Source organism: Ananas comosus, linkage group 1, assembly GCF_001540865.1.
Source record: "Ananas comosus cultivar F153 linkage group 1, ASM154086v1, whole genome shotgun sequence".
NCBI lineage: Eukaryota > Viridiplantae > Streptophyta > Magnoliopsida > Poales > Bromeliaceae > Ananas > Ananas comosus.
The window spans coordinates 12,102,977-12,124,978 of record NC_033621.1 but is presented as its reverse complement, the minus strand read 5'-3'; the positions used below and the strand labels follow the sequence as shown (position 1 = coordinate 12,124,978).

At 39.0% G+C, this 22,002-nt stretch overlaps 3 protein-coding genes across 5 annotated transcripts; 1 reads left to right on the top strand and 2 right to left on the bottom strand.

Annotated features, from left to right (window-relative positions):
- LOC109719926 (TPR repeat-containing protein ZIP4) lies at nucleotides 7,653-11,006 on the top strand. The gene is made up of 5 exons (XM_020246778.1): nucleotides 7,653-9,038; nucleotides 9,103-9,292; nucleotides 9,375-9,407; nucleotides 9,489-10,103; nucleotides 10,193-11,006. The coding sequence occupies exons 1-5, from the start codon at nucleotides 7,654-7,656 to the stop codon at nucleotides 10,874-10,876; spliced, it is 2,907 nt and encodes a 968-aa protein (XP_020102367.1). The 5' UTR covers nucleotide 7,653; the 3' UTR covers nucleotides 10,877-11,006.
- On the bottom strand, nucleotides 11,372-16,442 carry LOC109722894 (beta-hexosaminidase 3). 2 transcript variants are annotated; one of them, XM_020251074.1, is made up of 14 exons: nucleotides 15,498-16,441; nucleotides 14,858-14,932; nucleotides 14,222-14,257; nucleotides 14,002-14,113; nucleotides 13,729-13,799; nucleotides 13,526-13,656; nucleotides 13,345-13,410; nucleotides 13,144-13,244; nucleotides 12,901-12,960; nucleotides 12,718-12,751; nucleotides 12,498-12,596; nucleotides 12,362-12,421; nucleotides 12,011-12,261; nucleotides 11,372-11,690 (listed from the first exon to the last, which is right to left on the bottom strand). In XM_020251074.1, exons 1-14 carry the CDS (start codon nucleotides 15,804-15,806, stop codon nucleotides 11,524-11,526), a joined length of 1,572 nt encoding a protein of 523 aa, XP_020106663.1. In that variant the 5' UTR covers nucleotides 15,807-16,441; the 3' UTR covers nucleotides 11,372-11,523. The 2 variants fall into 2 exon arrangements, with proteins under 2 accessions (XP_020106663.1, XP_020106667.1); XM_020251078.1 differs by lacking the exons at nucleotides 14,222-14,257; nucleotides 14,858-14,932 and having other exon boundaries at nucleotides 15,498-16,442.
- LOC109715010 (ankyrin repeat-containing protein At5g02620) lies at nucleotides 18,865-22,002 on the bottom strand. Of its 2 annotated transcripts, XM_020239799.1 has the most exons (5): nucleotides 21,891-22,002; nucleotides 21,419-21,514; nucleotides 20,773-21,320; nucleotides 20,241-20,650; nucleotides 18,865-20,140 (listed from the first exon to the last, which is right to left on the bottom strand). In XM_020239799.1, the coding sequence occupies exons 3-5, from the start codon at nucleotides 21,191-21,193 to the stop codon at nucleotides 19,277-19,279; spliced, it is 1,695 nt and encodes a 564-aa protein (XP_020095388.1). In that variant the 5' UTR covers nucleotides 21,194-21,320; nucleotides 21,419-21,514; nucleotides 21,891-22,002; the 3' UTR covers nucleotides 18,865-19,276. The 2 variants fall into 2 exon arrangements, with proteins under 2 accessions (XP_020095388.1, XP_020095380.1); XM_020239791.1 differs by lacking the exon at nucleotides 21,419-21,514 and having other exon boundaries at nucleotides 21,891-21,996.

Genomic DNA, 22,002 nt, shown 5'->3' with positions numbered 1-22,002 from the left:
ATATATATATATATATATATATATATATATATATATATATATATATATATATATATATATATATATATATATATATATATAGTCCGGCTACTATACTATTGATAGTATCAAGTTCTTGATACTATTGAGTTTTCTACCGTTAGATCTATCCTTTGATCATTTTCACGCGTTAGATAATATTATTAAACCAACCACCCACTCAACCCTAGGGGACGACTATCATCTTAACCGCACATTCTTTCATCCAACGGCCAAAAACTCAATATATAGTACCAAGGGCTTGGTACTATTGATAGTATAGTAGTATAATTCTATATATATATATAGAGAGAGAGAGAGAGATTACGATTACTATATTTTTATAAATATAGAACTTTTTATATTTATAAATTTTCAATCATTAGATAAAGAAATGTGCGATTATGATGATAGTGATCCTGATTAGGATTATAGTGATCTTTTAGGGTTGAGCGGGAATATGATTTAACGGGTGGAAATAGATGGTCAAAGAGGGAGATCTAACGGAGTAAAATTTATGAGTAGAAAAAGATCTATACACATAAGAGTATAGTAGCCAGGCTCTCTCTCTCTATATATATATATATGCACATACACGTACCATCGTCCTTTTTAATATTTTTTAAAAAAACTTATAATTTATATATGCATACGTACATATAAAAAAAATAGTATAGAACTTATTAAAACTGTAGATCATTTTGAGTCGGCTATCCAACCATTCAAAATTCTAATTTTACTGCGCAACCTTTCGATTTGTTTGATTTGAGTGAGTGGGCAATATTTTGATTTCAAATTTTAAATAAATTATTTTTCTGAATAAATTGATAGTTGTGAGAATTGTATGAAGCATACTAATTAACTAAAACGGTAAAGATAAACGATACATTCAAACTTTGAAGTTTCGTGAGAACTTATTTGAACTATGGACTATTGTGAATTAACTGCGCCCAACCTTTCAAAATTTTAATTTTGCTATCCAACATTTCAATTTGTTTGATTTGAGTCAGTGAACAATATTTTTACTTCAAAGTTTAAACAAATTGTATTCTTTAATAAATCGATAGTTGCGAGTATTGTATGAAGCATACTAACTAAACTTGTAAAGATCAAAGACGCATTCAAAGTTTGACGTCAAAATATCATTGATTGCTTCAATCAAGCAGATTAAAAGATTAGATAATAAAATCAAAATTTTAAAAGGCTGGATAATGCAGAATGAGTTCCTTTCATAAAATTAAGTGGTTTTTTATGTGCTACATGGCCAATTTTTTATTTCAAAACTTTTATTTTTTCTTTTTATTAGCTCTCCATAGATTATCAGTATCTATCCAGTCATTTGTATGTAAACAATGTCTAGTTTATCTTCTCCACCCTTTAATTTCTCCTAATTAATTATCTTTGTAGCTAGGTAATATATATATTTACAAACTCTTTTCATCTACACATATCAATCAAAGTAATAATCGAAAACTGCGCTGGATTAATTACTAATTAACAACTAATTAATAATACATATATGATGCAATATTCTATATACCTACATATATGTATATGTATATATATATAGCGATATTACATGTATCGTATTGATGCATATATTGGAGTACTTACTATAAACACTTTGAATAGTGAAGTTGTATTGTACTCTATACTATTTATAGTATCGAAGCATCGCTACTATAGTTTCGTTATCGATAACCCATATTATTATATAAATATGATCTAGCGTATATAAAGTTTTTAAGAATAAAATTTTAATTTTTCCAACATCGTTTATTTAGTATGTAAATTATGTCAAATGAACGATGAAAATTGAACAATATTTAAAATTTGAGGATAGGACTTTTTAATTCAAGATTAAAAATGCTGATCTTGATCTAGATAGTTTAAAAATATTTTTTTTTTATCAAAATTTAAATAAATCGAGATTCTTCTACATCGTTAAACTCGAACTAGTCATAGCAATCATTGACAATTAACAATTTTAAAATAGTTTAGTCATAAAATAAACTTCGTCAAAAAAATATAAAATTTTATTTCTAAGAACTTCAAATGCCCTAAATTAATTTTAACGGTATGGGTCGTTGATTCGAATACCCTAAAATCGAAAACAAGACTACAGTACCGAAGTCCGGAAACTATAGATATATAGTCAATGATGGTTATTTCATATGATCACATGCTCAGGAATTTTTTTCCTTCACATGATGGTATATATAATATTAGGTAGACAATTTATACATAGCTAGCTTAAGTTAATATATATATATAGAGAGAGAGAGAGAGAGAGAGAGAGATAAAATTAAGTTATATTAACATATCCTCTTTTGAGAGAGAAAAAAAAAATCAGATTCATATAATCTAGATAAATTAGTCATTTAACTAATATTGACTTGATTTAATATAATTATTTTTTTTAGTATTAAATTTATCTCTTTTAATAATATCAGCACATTACATAATTTCCTTGCCAAAATAATATCTTTTTTTTTTCTCCCCCTAAAAAAGGGAACCTTTTTTCACTAACTTAGGGTTGGTTAATTGCTTAAAAGAAAATTGCATCAGTTGTTAATCCAACTTGAATTGATTTTCCATTTTCCATTCAAATGTGATTATATACCCTGTAAATTTTTTAAAATTGTGACAACCAATTAAACAGGTTTAGCCAAATTACCATGAGGTACCTCTAAATAACTACACAAAAAGATGAAGTCCAAATTTAAAAAATCAAGTTCTTTTGTGTTTCAAAAGCACAACTTTCTAAACTAATTTTTTCAAATAAAAACTATAAGATTAAATAGTAAAATCAAAACTTTTTAGTATCCCCCAAAAAGTAGTATATGTTAGTAAAGCTATGTATTAACACGCTGCTTTTTTGGAGAGAGAGAGAGAGAAGTACTATAAAAATGCCTGACTCGAGACTTTGTAACGATCTGATCAGTTAACAATACTAACTTATTGAGTTCAAATTATTTGTCCAAAATATTTAAGTTTAACTATAATTATTAAAATTTATAATCTCTCAAATACTAAATATAATTTTATTCTCATCTGATACAAGACTATCGGAGGGTCAGAGACTAAATCAAAATAAACAATATCTTCATTTGTTTTCACAAAGAAAGAAAGTATATTAATTTCATCAATCATGGGTTGGTTATTATTCTTATGAATGTGTAGCACACTTCTCTCCTCTCCCCTCCCCCCCCCCCCCCCCTCTCTCTCTCTCTCTCTCTCTCTCTCTCTCTCTCTCTCTCTCTCTCTCTCTCTCTCTCTCTCTTCTTCCATTGTCTTAAAGGGCATGGGACAGAAAGGATGTATTTAAGGAGCATGATACGGGCTCTCTTTTTGTTTTTGTTCCCTTCCCCCCACTCTCTCTCTCTCTCTCTCTCTCTCTCTCTATCTCCCTCTCTCTCTCTCTCTCTCTATCTCCCTCTCTCTTTCTTTCTCTCTCCTCTGTCTCTGCTATCATACAGGAAAAGTGTGCAAACTCACCAAACTCCAAGAAGGAATAGTCAAATACAAGGCTCATAGTCTTGGCACTGTCCCATAAATGCTCCCATCCTCATCATTCATTACCTCTACCCATTTCTTTATTCTATATACCTCCAAATAACAATAATAAAACTCTATTATAGTACTGTATATATCCACTTCTATGCAGGTATAAATAGAAGTAAGTATAACTTGCATCAAAATAATATATTTATTATTTTTGATTGTATGAAAAACCATTCATTATATTATTTGAGTAAATCTCTCTCTCTCTCTATATATAATATGTACGTCTTCTGTGCTTTTGAAAGTACGAAAATCTTGTATAATATCTGATTCGAAGATCGGCTATGTTAAACACAATCCACGTTATTAGAATTATGTAGTAACCGAATTTTATAATTTTTCGACATTATTTATCAAGTGATTAAAGGGTCATTGGTATTTATGAGTTTTAGCCCTTGGATCAACGGGTCGTGGGGTTAGAATGATAGTGACCTATTTGCGTTTTAGAAGCCGTTGGAAAAATAATATAATTTAAGAGATAGAAATTATCAAAAATATAATGGTAAAAAAAATTTTAGCACAAAGTGCTTGATACTATTAGAAGCAAGATTCAACTTGAAAGGGCAAACATTATAGTTTATGTATAGATTAATATATTAATATGATGTGATATCCGCCCCTTTAGGTCTACTCTAGAATAAACATGACGAACAAATTGAATAAGCACAAATAAAATGTCAACATATCCCTAGAGCAAGTGGCAAAGGGCTTGGTGGTTGGTACCCAAGACCCAAGTTCGAATCCTAGTTGATTCATATTTATTCTCAAATATATATATATATATATATATATATATATAGAGAGAGAGAGAGAGAGAGAGAGAGAGAGAGAGAGAGAGACCTCTAAATTAACTATTCAGATATATCATCGACCCCACTTATTCCATCATAAAACAATAGTAAGCAATAGACTCCCGGAACTGGTTGCTTGCTGGTCGACCATTTGGAAGGTCAGAAACGACCTGATTTTTCGAAACATTCTACCAGACCCGATTTTGGTGGTTCAAAGGCTCAAGCTGTTACTTCAATCGTAGGAAATCCTCCACCGACGCCACCAGACCTAACCTTATTTTTTTATTTTTTTTTATGGTTTTCTTCCGAGGCCCTAGTTACCTCACCACTATAGTCTAATTCATCCTATCACTACAACAGAATTAGGTTATAGGGACACATGTTTGCGACACTTTTGAGTAAGTGTCCCATTTATACTAAAACTTAAAAAAATATCTACTAATGTCTATATATAAAGCCCAATCCAACCAAAAATAAAAGATTACTCTACTCAACCCACCACACCCAGTCCATTTGACCCGATTACAAACAGAAAAGAAAAAAAAAAAAAGAAAAATCAATTACCATCTTTTATTCTCTCTTCACTCAATCCACTGAAATTCTAGGCGAAGAGCCTTTTCTGTCGTCCTCCTCCGCCACCGCAGCCAACGAGATAGAGTTTCGATGGTTGCTAAATGCTTAAATAAGTGTTGGTAAATTAGCAGCACTCTTTTAGTTTATAGCGACACTCTTTAACTGTCACTATATACCTAGCGACCCCACATATAGCAACACTTTTTAAAAGTATCGGTAATTTTAGCTAGCAGCACTTTTGACATGTACCTACATTTAAAAGTGTCGCTATAGACCGTTTTTGTTATAGTGTATCAATGTATGAAGCAGGTAGTACAATATCTATTCTCAAAAAAAAAAAAAAAAAAAAAAAAANTTTTTCTCTCCATAAAACTAATTTATTTTTTATGACTAGACACAATAACAAATCTATCCGCTAAAATGTAACATCAATTCATATTAGAAAGGTTTTAAATGCCTCTCTCATTCTTAGCACTCCCACGCACTATATACATCACTAGTCCCTTTCATGCATGTGTATTTGACTCTACGTACACTCTCTATCTTTCTCTCTCTCTCTCTCTCTCTAGCCCTAGGGAGCTACTACATGTACGTATATACGTTCGTACAAATGTACGTATATATATGTGTGTGTATAATATATATATAGACCACAACAGTGTGATTCTTTGGAGGATTGAAGGGACAGAAGCCTTTTTATTGAACCTTTCGATTTTGATCTCTCTTTCTCTCTCCTGTCCCAAGAGCGTGCGTGGGAGTTGATCGTGACCGTCCAATCACGGCCCTACGTGTGCATGTGATTGATTAGACACAACGTGGGTACGTTCGAACTATTCTTTGACTCAAAACTCTTTACATGTTGACCTCTGTGTCCCTCTCTTCTTTGATCCCATTGGTACTTTTTTATATCAACTGTAATTATTTATAATATATATAATATATTATATATGAGGTGAAAATAAATAGAATTTAATTGAGCCATGGATTATTATGGAATTTCTATCCAATATTTCAATTTGTTTGATTTAAATCAACCGATCATAGTTTGACTCATAAATTTAAGCTAATTATATATTTTCATAAATTTATAATTACAAAAAAGCGCATAAAATATGCTAACTAAATATGTAAAAAAAATAAATGATGCTCTCAAATTTTAAAGTAAAAATGTCGGCTACTGAATCGAATCAAATAAATAAAAGGATTTGATCGTAAAATAAAAAATTTGAAAGGTTGGTTAGTCAAATAAAAAAGGTTCATATACAGTTTAGCCGTTCGGGTAAGTTCTATACATTTTTATCTATATATTATTTGATTAGAAAAGTAAGGACGTTATAGCTTATTTGAAAAAAGGGAAAACTTTAAATACCACTCTTGTGATTTCACACTTTCTCACTTTAGTACCTGTGGTTTAAAGGATATCAATTTAGTGTCATATGGTTTTATTTTTATCTTTTTATTATACATTAATTTCACTAATTTTTTTCGTTAAATCATTAACAAAGTTAAAATTAAAGAGTACTAAAGTGAATATTCGATAAACCTAGGTGGAGTATCTGAAGTTTTTTTTATATAATTTAATGAAATATTGACGGAGAAACTGACGAAAAGATAAAAGAAAAGTTATAGAGGATACTAACTTGATACACTTTAAACCACAAAGTAGTAGAGTGAAAAAGTGCGAAACCACATGGGTGGTATCTGAAGTTTATCCTTGAAAATAAACATAAAGATACAACTTTGAGAGCCAAAAATATATATGAGCTTTGGTTTAGAGTTTCTCATTTCATGAAAAAAAGAAGCTAAGAATAATTAATATTAAAATTTTCAACAGTATTAATTGTTTAGATAATATTATCTCAGACAAAAATCATATCTTAATTACGTAGGAACAACTCCCTCAATTTGTAAAACTTAGAGATTCCTAGAGCAACTCTATTGAAAATTCACATACTATTTTTATTTTTTTAAAAAAATTTCTTTATTTGCTCTAAATCGAAGAAAAGTTGTAGTTTAAGAATCAATCGACTCAAAATAATTCACTGTTATTTGGGTACCATAAGCGTGATTAACATTAATTATTTGTGAAAACTGGGTTTTTAATTAAGATAGTGGTGGTTAACATTAGAAGTTAGAACCGCTTGATTATCATCGAAGATCTAATTAATGTATATGTATCAAGTTTGGTTAATTTGATTTATTCAAATTTCAATTTGCAAAACTAAATGTAGTAGTTTGATAAATATATAAAAAATAAATAAGAAGATTAAATAACATTTTTAATGGCTTAGATATTAGCTCAGTTGGTTAGAGCGTAGGGCTAATAATGCTATGTTTTCACGCGGGTCGAATAGACCTGAGCAAAGTCGACCCGACCCGGTTTCGTGGCACGTCCGAGGAGACTTTACCTGGTTTATCGGATCGGACCGGGCCACATCTTTGAGCCCGAGATTGTATTATTTGACGTGGGACAATCCGGCCCATCTGGTCAAATTGAACCGGGCTTGGATGTAAACATGTATATTATTTGGGCCGGACCGGGCTGGGGATGTTGAGATGAAATTTAAACCGGCCCGGCCCGGGTCGGTTCGCGAATCGCGAAAACTCTCGCGCCATTTCGCTCCCCGGGCCTCTATTGTCGTACTCCTCATCCCGCGAAAATTAAATTCAAAAAAAAAAAAAGAGAAAAAATGAGGAGAAAATAACCATGAAGATCTCGGAGCTCTCTCCCGATCTCCGCGCGAGTCCCCATGTCGACTCCGAAGCCCTAAACCCTCTCCCCCTCCTCCTCGAGGAGCTCGAAACCCTAGTCGCCGATGCCGAATCCCTTTCCTCCTCAGATCCCTCCTCGGCGGAGGCCCTCGCCGCCGCCCTCCGCCGCTCCCTCGCCCGCCTCTCCTCCTCCTCCTCCTCCTCCTCCTCCTCCGCCGCGCCACTCCCGGAGCATGCCAAGCTCCAGATATGGAAGCTCAGCTTCCGCCTCTGGAACGCCTGCGTCGACCTCTCCAACTCCTCCGCCGTGCGCCGCCCCGGCGGCGTCAGCGGCGGCGAGGATCGCCGGAGCCGGACCGATCAGGCGCAGGTACGACAAGCAGCGGCGGAGCTCCTCCTGCTCGCCGGGTGCCCCTCCGGGGTCCCCTCCGCCGCCGCAAAGGCGGCGTCGTTCTTCCACCGGACCGGCCTGATCTGGCACGAGCTCGGCCGCCTCGACCTCGCCGCCGCGTGCTTCGAGCGCGCCACCGACCTCGTCTCCGGCGGCGGAGGGGGCGGCGCGGCCGCCGGCGAGGAGGAGAGGGGGCTTGTCCTCGAGATCAACCTCGCGAGGGCGCGAACGGCGTGGGAAGCCTCGGATCGGGGCCTCGCCGTGGCGCTCCTCAACCGGTCGAAGAGCCTCATCCACGGATCGTCGCCGACGTGGTTCAAAACCCTAGCGGAGGAGTACCTCCGCTTCGGCAGGCACGAGCTCTCGAAGAAACCGTCGGGCGGGGCCCCAGACGCCTCCGATCTCTTCTCAGAGGCCCTGGATCTGTGCGAGAAGGGGATCGCCGCCGCCCCCTCGGAAACCCTAGATCTGGAAGGGCTGAAGGAGAGGTGCCTCCGCTTCATGGCGGCGGAGCGGCTACAGGCGGAGGACTACGAGGGTGTTCTGAGGTGCGTTAGGGTTTTACGCGCCGCAGCGGGGAAGGGGAAGGGGAAAGGGAAGGGGAAGGGGGAGCACCCGAGCGTGGGTTACGTGGCGATGAGGGCTTGGTTGGGAGCGGGGAGGGTGGGGGAGGCGGAGAGGGAGCTCAAGGGCTTGGTGGCGAACGAGGAGGCGCCCGAGGGGGTCTGCGTCTCCGCGGCGGAGGCGTACCTCGCCACCGCCGGGCCCGAGGCCGCGCTGGGCGTGCTCGTGGCGCTCGCCGGGAGGTGCAGCGCCGGCGCCGGCGCCGCGCTCCGCATCGTGAAGCGCGTGGCCGAGGGCGGCGGAGGGCTGGGTAGGGCGCGCGTGGTGGCGGATCTCTCCTCCGATGAGAGGGTGGTGGCGCTCTTCGACTCCGCCGCCGCCACCTCCAAGGAGCGTGGCGCCATGCACGCTCTCCTCTGGAACTGGTAGTCTCTCTTTTCTCTCTCTTTCTATCTCTCTTTTGAATTTCTTCAACTAATGAGCACACAGCGGGGCGGAGCATTTCCGGTCCAAGGACTACGAGATGAGCGCCGAGCTCTTCGAAAGCTCGATGCTTTACGTACCCCGCGACGAGGAGAACCGATCCCGGCGATCCAACTGCTTCAGAGTCCTCTGCCTCTGCCACCTTGCCCTCTCCCACCTCGATCGGGCTCGCGAGTTCATCGACGAAGCCAACAAGGTATATGCACTTACTATACACAATTCATCATCAACAGCATGACTCAAAACTAATCCTTCACTTACCCCCATTTCCCTTTCAGCTTGAGCCTAACATCAAGTGCGCCTTTCTTAAGGTATACCATCCATTTCCCTTACTCTACAAGCACTAGAAAATGCCCCGAAAGAGGAATTCCTACTGACCCAAATCTGTGTAGTTTAAGATCCACCTGCAGAGAAAGGAAGAGAAGGAAGCAATCAACCAGATGCAATCCATGGTGAGCTGTGTCGACTTCAACCCAGAGTTTCTAACTCTTTCGGCTCACGAAGCCATTGCCTCCCACTGTATTCCGGTTGCCGTCGCTTCTTTATCTGTCCTCCTCAACCTCTACTCCCCGGGAAAACCCATGCCAATGCCGGAGGTTGCAGTTCTCCGCAATCTCATCACACTCCTCCAACGTAACCCAGAAACCGAACTCGAGGTCCTGAAGTACAGTCGCCGTGCCAGCGCCCGAATGGCCGAGCTTGGACCCGAGAGTTTCTTTGGTAAAGGGGCTGTTGGGAACCGCGAGTTGAGCTGGTTCGCGGGGAATTCATGGAACATGGGATTGAGGACCGGAAAGGAGAAGAAGCTCGAGTGCTGCTCTGAGTTCTTGGAGCTGGCGGCCGAGTTCTATAACACAACAACTGATGACAACGGAAACCAATCGATGGTTTGCAAGTCTTTGATTTTGAGTGTAGGTGCAACGCTCAATGTTGAGGAGCAAAAGAATGCACCTTTGCTGGAGCAAGACGTCAAAAAGGCCATTGACATGCTGACTAGAGCTGGCAAGGTACAATCAAAAGCTTGGTACAAAAAAGATTCTTGATATTCTGAAGTGGAATCTCTAATCTGTTTGATGTTATTCCTACATGCCTGCAGCTGCTTCCCTCTCTTTCATCCTCATCCTCACACATTGGCGATCAATCAGCGGAAAACTCTGCTTTCTCCTTCCTCCACACCTACTATTCCTACCAACTCTGTAGTCGGATCGACCACGTTGATTCACATACGCAGCAGCTTCAACTGATTAAAACCTTTGCAGCTACCAAGCCATGCTTGCCCCGCCACCTCCTCCATCTAGGACTAGCTGCTTCTCAAGGCGCACGACCTAACCCTGAGGCAGCTGAATTCTCCCTAAACGCCGCCCTCTCTGCTTTCCTTGCCTCCCCTTCACCAGAGTACCAGTCGATCGGCATTGCCCTTCGTAAACTAGCTTGCCTTGCTGGGTATAGTGATGGGAATGATAGGGCGTATGATGTGTATCGGCAAGCATACCAGATCATCGTGGGGTTGAAGGACGGGGAGTATCCTATTGAAGAGGGTAAATGGCTTGCAATGACTGCATGGAACAAGGCGGGATTCGCTGTTCGGCTTAGGCAGGTGAATGTCGCAAGGAAATGGATGAAGATGGGATTAGATCTTGCTCGGCACTTGAAGGGTATGGAGCAATATATAGCGGGTATGGAGGAGTGTTTTGCAAGCTTTGAGAAGCAGTGTGGTAACGAAGATGGTAAGGTAGAGGGGACAGAGATTGGTAGTAAGTCTCAGCCAGTGTTAGTATAGAAGTATTGTTGGGAAAAAATATTGAAAAATACAGAGAAAATGTACAGAATCATCATCACAAACTTCGTATGTAACTAAGAGAAAAACAAAAATTGATTTGTGTGTTTGCATTTATTAGATATTGGAGGAAACTGCCATTTGAAGCTGGCTTAACCAAAATTTATGTCAACTGAATTTGCAATCAGAGTTCCACGAGTAATTAGACTAAGTCGTTAATTAGATATAATTTTGTTTCTATCGGTTACCTCCCTTAGATAAGCTGGCGAATAAATGTTGCTGGCAATAGCCATTCTATATTGTTGTTTGTATGGTGATAAGCGTAATGTCGAGTTACGCAGGGCAGTCGAATCCTGGACTCTGTTTTTTGGGTGTTGACAGGAGGAACGTTTAGTTGCCGATGTGAAAGGCGAAACAGGAGGTGTGATTCTTTCCTTTTTCCTTCGATTTTTCTATCGCTAGACATAGAATATGTAGGTAGAAGTTAGAAGCTCTAAATTAAATAACAGAACCAGATTCATCAGAAGCTCTTATTCCATTAGTTGAAATGGAAAGAATATCCACTACAAATGCTTATTTGGTTACCAATTTGACATGAATGCTAACTTGCCGCCATTTCAAACATCATGAATTGATTAAGTACTGATCTTCTACTGCTTAATGCAGGAGCCTGGCTCTGACGGAGCTGCTCGACCGAGTCCAGCTAGCGGTGCTGCCGCAACTCCCCTTTGATTCAGCAGACACCTGAAGCGAGCCAATCTTGCGGTCACTTGCTTTGGGTCCGATGCGAGCTTGTCAAGTGGACTCCACAGCCGCTCTAGACCGCAACACAACATCAGCAAATTCACAAAGCGAATGTAAGTACGATTCTTCGCAAACCAAGTGCAAATGTTCTTGATGATTATGGTGTTTTCATGAGAAAAAACTAGCTCCAAAAGGTATATCATTTTACTGTCTGATTGTTGTAGGAAACTATAAAACAGAGTCACTAGTCAATATAGTTTGACAAAGATGTTAGAATTCAATAAATTCTGGTTATTAGACAGCCACTTTTTGAGAAATTAAGCTGACAAAAGAATCTAAACATGTAAAAGAGACTCATAATACATAAAGTGAAAAAGCAGATTAGCTTATAACCTGCAGCTGCTGCAGCACGCGGCCAAATAGTTTGCTCGATATCCGAGGCATCTATGTGTTCACCCCACATGCAAACCTCGCCACCTATGACCAATTTCTGCTGCTCAGGCTTAGAGATATTTGTTAGGGGCTCATTCATGTAAAATCCCTCCCATTTCGCATCCAAGTGATCCAAATACCACTTGTCCTGGTTGCTCACAATGCATCTCAACCCGGCGGCAACCACTCTCTGAGCCACTCCACCACCAAGCCTACCAATTCATAGGAGAACATGACTTTCTAGGTGGATATGTTATCAAATAGTTTTCTAGGGAAAAGAAGATGTTTTATTCAGTATCTAAGAGGAAATACCAGTTGTGCACCACAGTTCTGGGGCTCAATTTGTTCCCGAAGTTGTTGAATGTCTCTTCCCTGCCCCAAACATTTATAAGCACTAGAGCTCTGAGAAGTGACATAGCACAAGTAACTGAATGTAAAAAGTTCCTACCAATTGATGACATCATAACCATGTGAAATTGCTATTTTTTGTGCTCGCAAAACAAAGTATCTGTAGCCGTCGGATTCGTTCATATGATGTTGATTCAACCTGAAACGAAGGAATGTAGTATAGTGAAGCTACCAGTTGTGTAATAGTCGGAAAAGTGTGGCATCACATTGGGATAAGTCAATTTAAAAGAGCTAACAACGTCGGGGTTAAATATATATACCATGCTTTTACATGAGGAGTTATAGTCCAGCAACCTGAAATTCGTAATCAAACAATAAACGCACTTCATCATCACGATATGGTGACAAAAGTCTTGCTGCAATAGCCTTAAAAAATATACACTAAATTTAATGAGGAAAGCAACAATCTGATATAAACAAAAGAGAAAAGGAAATAAACTTACTTGTATCAACTTCATCACCTCCCAAATGGACAAATTTGAACTTAAAAACCTTACTAAAATCTGAAAAAATAACATAAATTAGATCAGTAAAGTAACAGTTAGATAATCATGTACTCTCCAATGTTTTCGCAGTCTAGTAGGTTGTTTACAGGTTGAGTCATTCGTATCGTGGATGTAAATTTTGGAAATTTCGACATTCGGTTATAATTAGAAAATGAAAAGAAAAGAGAAAGGGAGAATCACCTGAAAGAATTCCATCGATTACTTTGAACGTAAATTCGTTGCTGATGTCGAGCGGCTCTTGGCAGCTTGCTGACGGCCATAATGATGGATACCCGACGCCCCTGAAACAAAGAATTTATCGAATTTTAAGAAAATTTCTAGCATATAATGAAAATAAAGTTGATCAGAAGAGTTTGATTTGGTGATGAAGATCATATCTACCATGACAGAGCATGTCCTGGAACATCGATCTCTGCCAAGACATTTACTCCTCGTTTTTCTGCGTATCTGCAAAATCCATGTTAATCCATACGAAAATGAAGAGAATGACATAAGTACAAATTACAGAAAAGAATGAAATCAAATAAAAACTATTCGGGATCATGATGGAATAAAAGCATACTGTACTATGTCAACAGCGTCGGCCATCGTATATCTCTCAGAATAAGAGTATGCACCATTCCACAATCTTGGATATGAAGGTATTTCGATGGGGAATGATTGTGTGTCCACAATGTGCCAGTGAAGAACATTCTGCGAAACCGTAAATTCGGAACAGTTACTGTTGCAATGGAGAAATAAAGAACAAACCAAAGTTTCACTTACCAGTTTACTAAAGGTCATTGCATCGATAACGCCCTTTATTATCCGTACAGGAAGATAATGTCGCGATGTATCTGCATTGCATCAATGTACCAATTACGGTGAAAAATGTTCAAACACACAACTAAGATTGTATAAACCAAACATTACACATCACTGTTCAGTTCAATTTTGATATAAATGGAACGAATTCGGAGTTTACAAGGTTAGATAAGTTCGTAGATGCTTTCGCAGGGGTACATATATAACAGCCCTAACTTTAGCACTTTATCTTACCTATAAGGAGTCCGCGATAAGGAAATCTCGGCAGGTCAGAAATAGTCCAAGGAGCCGAACGGAGTTCGACAACCCTCGTAACGAAATTAAAAGAACACAGTTGGCTAAAAGTCTGCAGAATTACAAACATATTCATAATCAGATCAGATCTTAACTATAAAAATACCAAAATCTGCTTCTCCCCCCCATATATGTAATGAGGTGAACATTTGAAAGTTACCTGTAAAGCATGCAGTGCACCAAACACTGTTTCTGCCTACAAAAATTGACCCATCATATTAATAGGATATTTATTGTAGGTGGTGAGGTAATAAATTGTAGGAGCATTTTACATGTATACTTGCGCAAAATTATCTCTTTGTAGGTGGTGAAATTTCATACATTTACTCCCTTTGATCGGCGATGCAAATAGTATTTGAACTCTTTAGAAATTACAGTGTTTATGAATAGTCATTTACTAGTAGGGATGCAAATGGATCCGGGTTGGTGGAGCTCCCGCCCCGATCTGCCCCGAATGGGGCGGTAAGTGGGAACAAAAAATATATAAAAATATAACCCGTCCTGAATTCGCCCCGATCCGTCAAGTAAATGGAGCGGGAGGCGGGAAACCCTTTTCTTCCTTAAATCCGTCCCGATATGTAAAAATCCACCAAAAATCCATTCCCGCCCTGATCCGCCCTGAATGAGGCGGTAAGTGGGAGCCAAAAATAAAATAAAAAATAACCCGCTCTGAATCCGCCCCGCCCCGACAAGAAATGGAGTGGGAGGTAGGGGAACCCTTCCGCCCCAGGATCCGCCTAGTTTGCATCCCTATTTACTAGGGTACATATTGAAGTTGAGTTTCTAATGTACCAACCTCAATTTGAGCATGTATAGGATTCCCATATGCGGGCACACTCAGTGTGTATGATTCATCAACCCCAAAATTCAGCTGCATAAATCAACAAATAAATACTTTAAAATCTGAGAACAAAAACTCTCCAATACAAACTAAAACAAAATAGTGTTGTCATTTTTCTTGGATGCATATGTAGATAACTATTCCCTCAACATAAACATAATACAGTGAGTGCCAAGTATAATAAAATTGTAAAAAAGAGGTGCACTTTGGGACATAGTTGGGGGGGGAGCACTAAACTTTGTTGGATGTGATGATAGTTACATAATACCAATAGAAGATGAGACATTTGGAAAAAGGTCAAAAAAAAAAAAAGAAAAAAAGAATGATTCCACTGCCCATAAGTTTGATTAAGATATTGGACATATTCTGATTGTTTTCGTCACGCAATTTTATTCGAATATGTGTGACAAAGTACACCAATAATTATTCTTTGAATTAATAAAACAGAGTCATTGTCATTTTTCATATAGATTCAACTGAAACTGCGCGAAATTCTCAGCTATGTCAGTAATTCAGCATAAACTGCTTCTAATTTCTGGGACTTGTATTGCGTAAAACCAAATATATCAAGAGAAATATATGGATTGGTAAGTACCGAATCCTCCGGTGAATGCACCACGACATTTACGCCGGAAAGAACACCGGAACCCGACGAATTGCCGTCGATAACATGAGAAGCTTCAACAAGATCAACCATCCTCTCGAAAGCGCCTTTTAAGATCCCCAAACCATCTGAATAGTTGCTCCCCTCCATGTACAGCCCAAATTCCCTGCTTACGTAGAGCGTTTTCGATCCGTGGCTCACCGACTTCGGCATTGGCCACAAGTCTATGCCGTGAACGGCGACGGAACAAATCAAGAACAAGCCAAGGAAGAGCCCAAATCTGAGGTTTTTTGCTGACATCTTCCTATAGAGAGATACAGGTGTTGTTGTTCAATGCAGACACACAAACAGAAGAAGAAACTGAACCAAAAGGTGCTTTTTCAAGGAGTAAGGAGAACCCAATAGAGAACCAAGGGGAAAATAACAAGATATGCTTATCCTAAGGTCACAGGTGCACTCTTCTATGGAGCATTTAGAGCAATGTAGACACAAAAGAGGGAGGAGAAGAAATGAGCCCAAAACTTAAGTGCTTTCTCAGGCATTCATTTTTTCATTGGTTTTTTGGGGTGGAAAAAGTGGAACAAAGGAGAAGGCTACAAGAGATGCTTGTCCTAAGATCACAAGTGTAAGACTTAAAAGCAATGTAGACACCTTTTAGAGAAGAAGAAGAAGAAGAAGAGGAGGAGATGAACCCAAAAGTGCTTTTTCAAGGAGCCATTTACATTGGTTTTTTGGGTGAATAAAGTGGAATCAAAGAGCACCCAATAGAGAACCAATGAGAAGACAACAAAACATGCTTATCCTAAGGCCACACTAAAAGCCATTATGCACAGAAGCCACAAGAGTATATAGAGAGAGAGAGAACATGCACAAAGAAGGGGATAAAGCCAACTAGACATAGAAGGGTCTTAGTGAGGTTATTTAGGGAGTGTGGTGGTTGAGAGGGTGAGGAATGGGATAAAGGGAGAGGAGTTGAGCCACTATGCTTTTAAAAGCACAAGAGCTCAACGTACTCATAATTTTTTTTTTTTTTAGTCGTCGGATCGTCTCAAAATTTATACAGTATTAGTAAAAGAGATTTAATGGAAACACTGTTAGTAATACTGTTCGAATCTTAAGGCGATTAGATGACTTAAAAATTACAAGCACAAATGCTCTCGTGCTTTTAAAAGCGTAAGAGCTCAACTCAGAACAGAATATAATAAGGTGGGGTTATAATTTGGGAGTGTTAAAGGTACATAGGGAGATATGTGTTAATAATTTCTTCGTAGTTTTCTGCAGGAGATATCTATTATTAGTTTATTTATTCATTTACATTTTTGCCTTTTTGTGTCACATGTTTGGGAGTTTTACCCCTCGCCAATCCCCAAATTCTTTTGCTTATGTGGATATAGATTTCTTATGAAATAGGTGTGTAAAAAATTTCTGTATACTACTCGATCTGATTATCAATTTAGAAAAAAAAAATTCTCTAACAATAATAATTTAAATGCTTTTAATGACATTATTTAGACAATGCTTTATTAAACAATACTATTTACTATATATATATATAGAGAGAGAGAGAGAGCTAGGCTTGTATACTATCGGTAGCACAGAGGCCTTCGTAATACCAAGTTGTTTTCAATGATGCGGCTTCCAAATCGACGATCGGATCCTTTAGACTTGAACTACACCATTAAAAATATTTGGAAATTAAATTTCATAATTTTTTGACATCATTTAGCTAGTGATCAAAAGGTCTCAAAATTGATAATTTTAACGGTAGATGTAACGCGTTTGTGAATTTAACGGTGTAAAATAATCCAAATCTGATGAAATTTTGATAGAAATTTTTTTTCACTATTTAGAGTAAGATCAGTATCCCCGATCTTAAATTTAAATTTTTTATCATCATTTTTTATGAGATTTTTATTTTAGCCGTTCATTTTTAGACAACTCGTTTGATAGTTAAATAATGCCGAAAAATTATGAAAGTTAGTTTTCAAATACTTTCAATGGAGTAGATCAAGTCTAACGGAGCCGATCGTCGATTTGGAAGTCGCATCATTAAAAACAACTTGATAGCACGGAGGTCTTCGTGTTACCGATAGTATACCAGCCTAGCTCTATATATATATATATATATATATATATATATATAGTTGAGCTGGAATGCCAAGTAGATACAAAAATGAATGGCTAAACATGAATATTGATAGGAGTTTTGTAATGAAGATCAAGAGTATAGATTTTGTTCTAAATAGTTTAAATAATTTTCTAACCAAAATTTAATTGATTTGGATATCTTTACGCCATTAAAAGAGAAAAGATCTTATATCGATCATTAAAATTATAAATTTTGAAACCCTTTGATCATTAGGTCAATGATGTCGAAAAGATTTTAAATTTAGTTTCTAGATATTTCAAGTGGTATAGATCATGGTCAACAATGCTGATCGTCGATTTGTAGGCTCTATCATCGAAAATAAATAGATGACAACGAAATTCATTTGCTACTGATAATATTTCAGTTCAACTCTCTCTCTCTATATATATTTTCTTACACCATTCTCACAAACTACCCCCAACCACAACCACAATCAATGTTCCTACAAAGGACTATGGTGGTCCAATTTGTATGAATATTCATGTTTATTTGTTATTGTTATGTTAAGGGGCCAAACCACATTGATAAATAATTTAATACTCACCAAAATGTAAAAAGAAAAAGGTACTTTAATTGGTGAAAGGATAATTTATGTAATTTTTTTATATGTTACGGCAATTGTCCTGTCACTTGTAGCTAATGCAATGGGGCCAACAAAAAAGCCTAGGAGAAAAGCTACCACTAGAGTGCGCATTATGTATTATTTTATGTGCTATTTTAGTTCAACATTTGTTCAACACTTATTAAATTTCTATAATATAAATTATTATAGAAATACCTTTTTTTTTTTTTTCTAAGGGCATATATGAATAGCCGGTGATAGTAAAAAAATATATTTAAAAAAGTAAAATAGTAATTTTACATACATAACAATTATCTCTAACAGTTCACTAATAAAATCTAATTCTAAGAGTATATTTGAAAACACTTGAAACCTTAAAAAAATACATTTTATATTAGCCTTCTAAATATGATAAATAAAAAATTCAAATAGTTGATTTATATATTTCAAAACAACCAATAGTCGTACTTGGATCAATCACTATTTCTGAAGATAAACTTACTGTTTTATAAACAGTACAATGTGCAAGAATTTTCTGAGCACCGGATCATGCTAAGCAAAACAAATTACTTCTGTGATCTCAAAGGTGCAGAATAAGCCAACACCATAAGAAGCAACAAAAGTTTACAAGAAAATTTAGAACCTCATAAGCATAAAAGATAGAAAATTCCATTTTATCGATCATTAAATCGACTCAAGCACTTATAGAACATTATATAATAACATTAAAATAGCAGGGTACAATTTAGAAAATCGCATTTCGCGTATATTTCGCATGTATTCTGAGCTATCAAATGCCAAATTTTTCTCAGATCAAACCATAATCTAAGGATGGTTAGAAGCTCTGGCCCGTGCGAGGGTGCGAAAATGAGAGATCGACCGCCTCGAGATCCATACAATTCCTCGCGACTCGTATCGCTTACGAATTTCCGGTTTCTGTATCACCAGCAAAATCCCTGCTTAGATGTATACCATCTCCCGCCGTAGTCGCTAACTCTTTATTCCTTTAGCCTTTCTGAGCTGATTATGTACATGTCGAATGACGGTAACACGACTATTCTACAGCGCATATATCTTCTTATACTCGCTGTTCAGTAGCTCAGAATCTGACGCCACCGACAGCGACCACGAGCGCGATTGGCTCATCGACGCCCTTCGTATAATCCTCATGTTTTTCTCTTCCATCCTGTGAACGACGATGCAATAACACATGGAGCCCAACGTGGCCAGCATGATTGTGGTGCCGATCGCCAACGTAGACCATGCCAGCCACAGCCCGTTCTGACCGACCACGACGTACGTCAGCGCAATGAACGCGCCCGATATGAAGAGACACGCCAGCCACATCAGCTTGTTCATCACGAACACCATCCTTTTCATCGCCTTCTGCTCCACGACGATCAACGAGGTTTGGACCACCACGACCGCGAGAGAGATGAAGAGGGCCAACGAGTCGAAAACCAAGAATATGATAAAGCCCGCGTTGTTGGCTATGTAGGCTTGTCCGAGAGTGTAGCCTTCCTGCGGAGCCTGTACGAATTGGCCCGGAACGGTGAAAATGGCAGCGAAGGCGACCGTGGCGATGAGAACGGCTACAACCGTGTTGGAATTGATGGCGTTGTTCAGACCGCCGATGTGGAGTTTCTGGAGCCTTTTCTTTATCTTTTGGACCCGCATTTCGGTCTGGCGGGTCTGTTTGAGCTGCGACTGGACGTCGTGCTTTATGTCGCTCACGGTCTGCTTCAGCTGCTTCGCGGGGTTCGGCGGGTTCGAGTTTTCTTTTGCGGTCACGGCGCCGACGTCTCGTAGAATGGCGGCGATCTCTTCGTTGCCGCATTTTTCTGCAATGGCGAGAGCCGTCTCGCCTGCTTTGTTCACCGCGTTGATGTCGATTCCCTCAATTACTAGTAAAGCCAGCAATACCTGCGGTCGACGATTCAAGATGCATCAACAGCTCATTCGATAATCAGTACAACAAACAAGAGAAGATGAAATTGATCGCCGTATGAATACTTTCACCGACCTTAAGATTGCCCTTGCGGGTCGCAATATGCAGCGGCTTATTCCCCTTATTGTCCTCCAAATGGATAATCGAGGCGTCGGGTTTCAGCAATTCGAGCACGATGTCGACGTTTTGGCCCTTCACGGCCATATGGAACGCCGTTTGCCCCTTCTTATCCGTCCTCAGGCCGATACTCGGGTCCTTGTTTAGCAAAGACTTCACCACTTCTACGTGGCCCATTCTCGCCGCCGTGTGCAGAACAGTCTTCCCATTATTTCTCGCGATCTTGGCGAGGCTTGCGTCGGTTTCCAACAGAAGATTGACGATATCGATGTGGCCTTGCGTGGCGGCGGTGTCGAGGGCGGTGGAATTCAGCGAATTCGTGGTCATGGCCAGCGCCGGAAACGAGTACAGGAGCTCCTTTGAAACTTCTGCAAATCCAAGAGGCGAAGGAAAGAAAGGAAGCACCCAATTATATATAGTTTCGATGATTGGTTCGTAATTCGATATCGAGAACGATCGGAATCTACAAGGAGGGGTTTTCGAGGCTCACCGAGATGCCCCTGCTTGGCGGCGATATGGAAGGCGTCGAAGCTGTTATTAGCCTTGACGGCCGCGGATTGAACATCCGAAACCTGCAAAATCTCATGCACAACCTCCACATGCCCCTTCTCGGCCGCGACGTACAAGGCGGTCTCGCCGTCCAGATTCTGCTTGGAGACCAATTCCTTCAACGAATCCTCGCTGCATTCCGAAAGAATCTTCTGCACATGGACTGCGTTTCCGGCCCTCGCCGCGAGGTGCAGTTCGGTGTCTCCCCGCTTTCCGGGGCTCTCTTTGTTCTTCCTCTCCCTGAAGCTCTGCTGCTTATCCATCGTCCGCGACCGGAAGCTTTTCTGCTTTTCCATGGAGCCCATTCTGAAGCTCTGCAGCTTATCCAATACTCCGAGCCGCAAACTCGACTGTCTCTCCATTTTTCCGCGAATTCGACAGCTCTTCGGAATCCGAAGGAGCTCAAAAAGGAGGGATTTTTGCTGCTTCCTTTGTTTAGTTTACCCTCAGAAAGATGTTGAAGCTTTGATATGTTGGAAACTGTTTCAACTACATCCAAAATCAACAAAAAGGAGTATTTTTATTTTTTTGTTTCTTTTTAAGATAAGTGATCCAGGAATAAAAATTAGCATAAATGCTTCCCCTACATCCACTGATCCACAACAATGGTTATAGCAAAATCACTTCACCAAGAAGCAAAAAATCCCCCTCTTTTTTTTTTTCTTTTTCTTTCTCCTCCCAACCTGAGGAAAACCAAAAAAAAAAAAAAAAAATCAGAAGCCCCTTCTTAATTACATCTACAGCATTGAATTTGACAAAAATCACAAGAGCAAGAAGAAGCACTCTTGAATCAAAATTTGTGGGAGATCCTTTCTCTTGCCCCTAACTAAAAATCCCAACTTTATGAACACCAATATGATCATTCCAAAAGAACTTAATTGCAAAAAAAAAAAAAAAAAACAAACAAACAAAAATAAAAACAGAAGCTTTATCTCTTACCCACACACAAAAAAACAAGTAAAACAAAACCCCATCTGATCTAAGTAGATTGAAACACTGAATCCAACATGCCCAACAATATAATAAGTAACTTCTCAGAGCCAAAATAAAAAGGGGTACCTTTTTCCTATCTGAAATGCAGAAGCCCAACAAATCCAGAGCTCAAAATCCCATCTTGTTCTTGTTCTTCTTCTTTTCTCCTTTTTTTTTTTTTTTTTTTTTTTTTTTTTTT

Coding starts and splice junctions, on each gene's coding strand:
- LOC109719926 (XM_020246778.1), top strand. CDS start 7,654: ATGAAGATCTCGGAGCTCTCTCCCGATCTCCGCGCGAGTCCCCATGTC. Junction 9,293..9,374: donor TCATCGACGAAGCCAACAAG/GTATATGCACTT, acceptor TTTCCCTTTCAG/CTTGAGCCTAACATCAAGTG. Junction 9,408..9,488: donor TCAAGTGCGCCTTTCTTAAG/GTATACCATCCA, acceptor AAATCTGTGTAG/TTTAAGATCCACCTGCAGAG.
- LOC109722894 (XM_020251074.1), bottom strand. CDS start 15,806: ATGTCAGCAAAAAACCTCAGATTTGGGCTCTTCCTTGGCTTGTTCTTG. Junction 14,114..14,221: donor GTGCACTGCATGCTTTACAG/GTAACTTTCAAA, acceptor GTAATTCTGCAG/ACTTTTAGCCAACTGTGTTC. Junction 13,657..13,728: donor CAATGACCTTTAGTAAACTG/GTAAGTGAAACT, acceptor ACGGTTTCGCAG/AATGTTCTTCACTGGCACAT.
- LOC109715010 (XM_020239799.1), bottom strand. CDS start 21,193: ATGGAGAGACAGTCGAGTTTGCGGCTCGGAGTATTGGATAAGCTGCAG. Junction 20,651..20,772: donor CGCCAAGCAGGGGCATCTCG/GTGAGCCTCGAA, acceptor TTGGATTTGCAG/AAGTTTCAAAGGAGCTCCTG. Junction 20,141..20,240: donor CCCGCAAGGGCAATCTTAAG/GTCGGTGAAAGT, acceptor CGTCGACCGCAG/GTATTGCTGGCTTTACTAGT.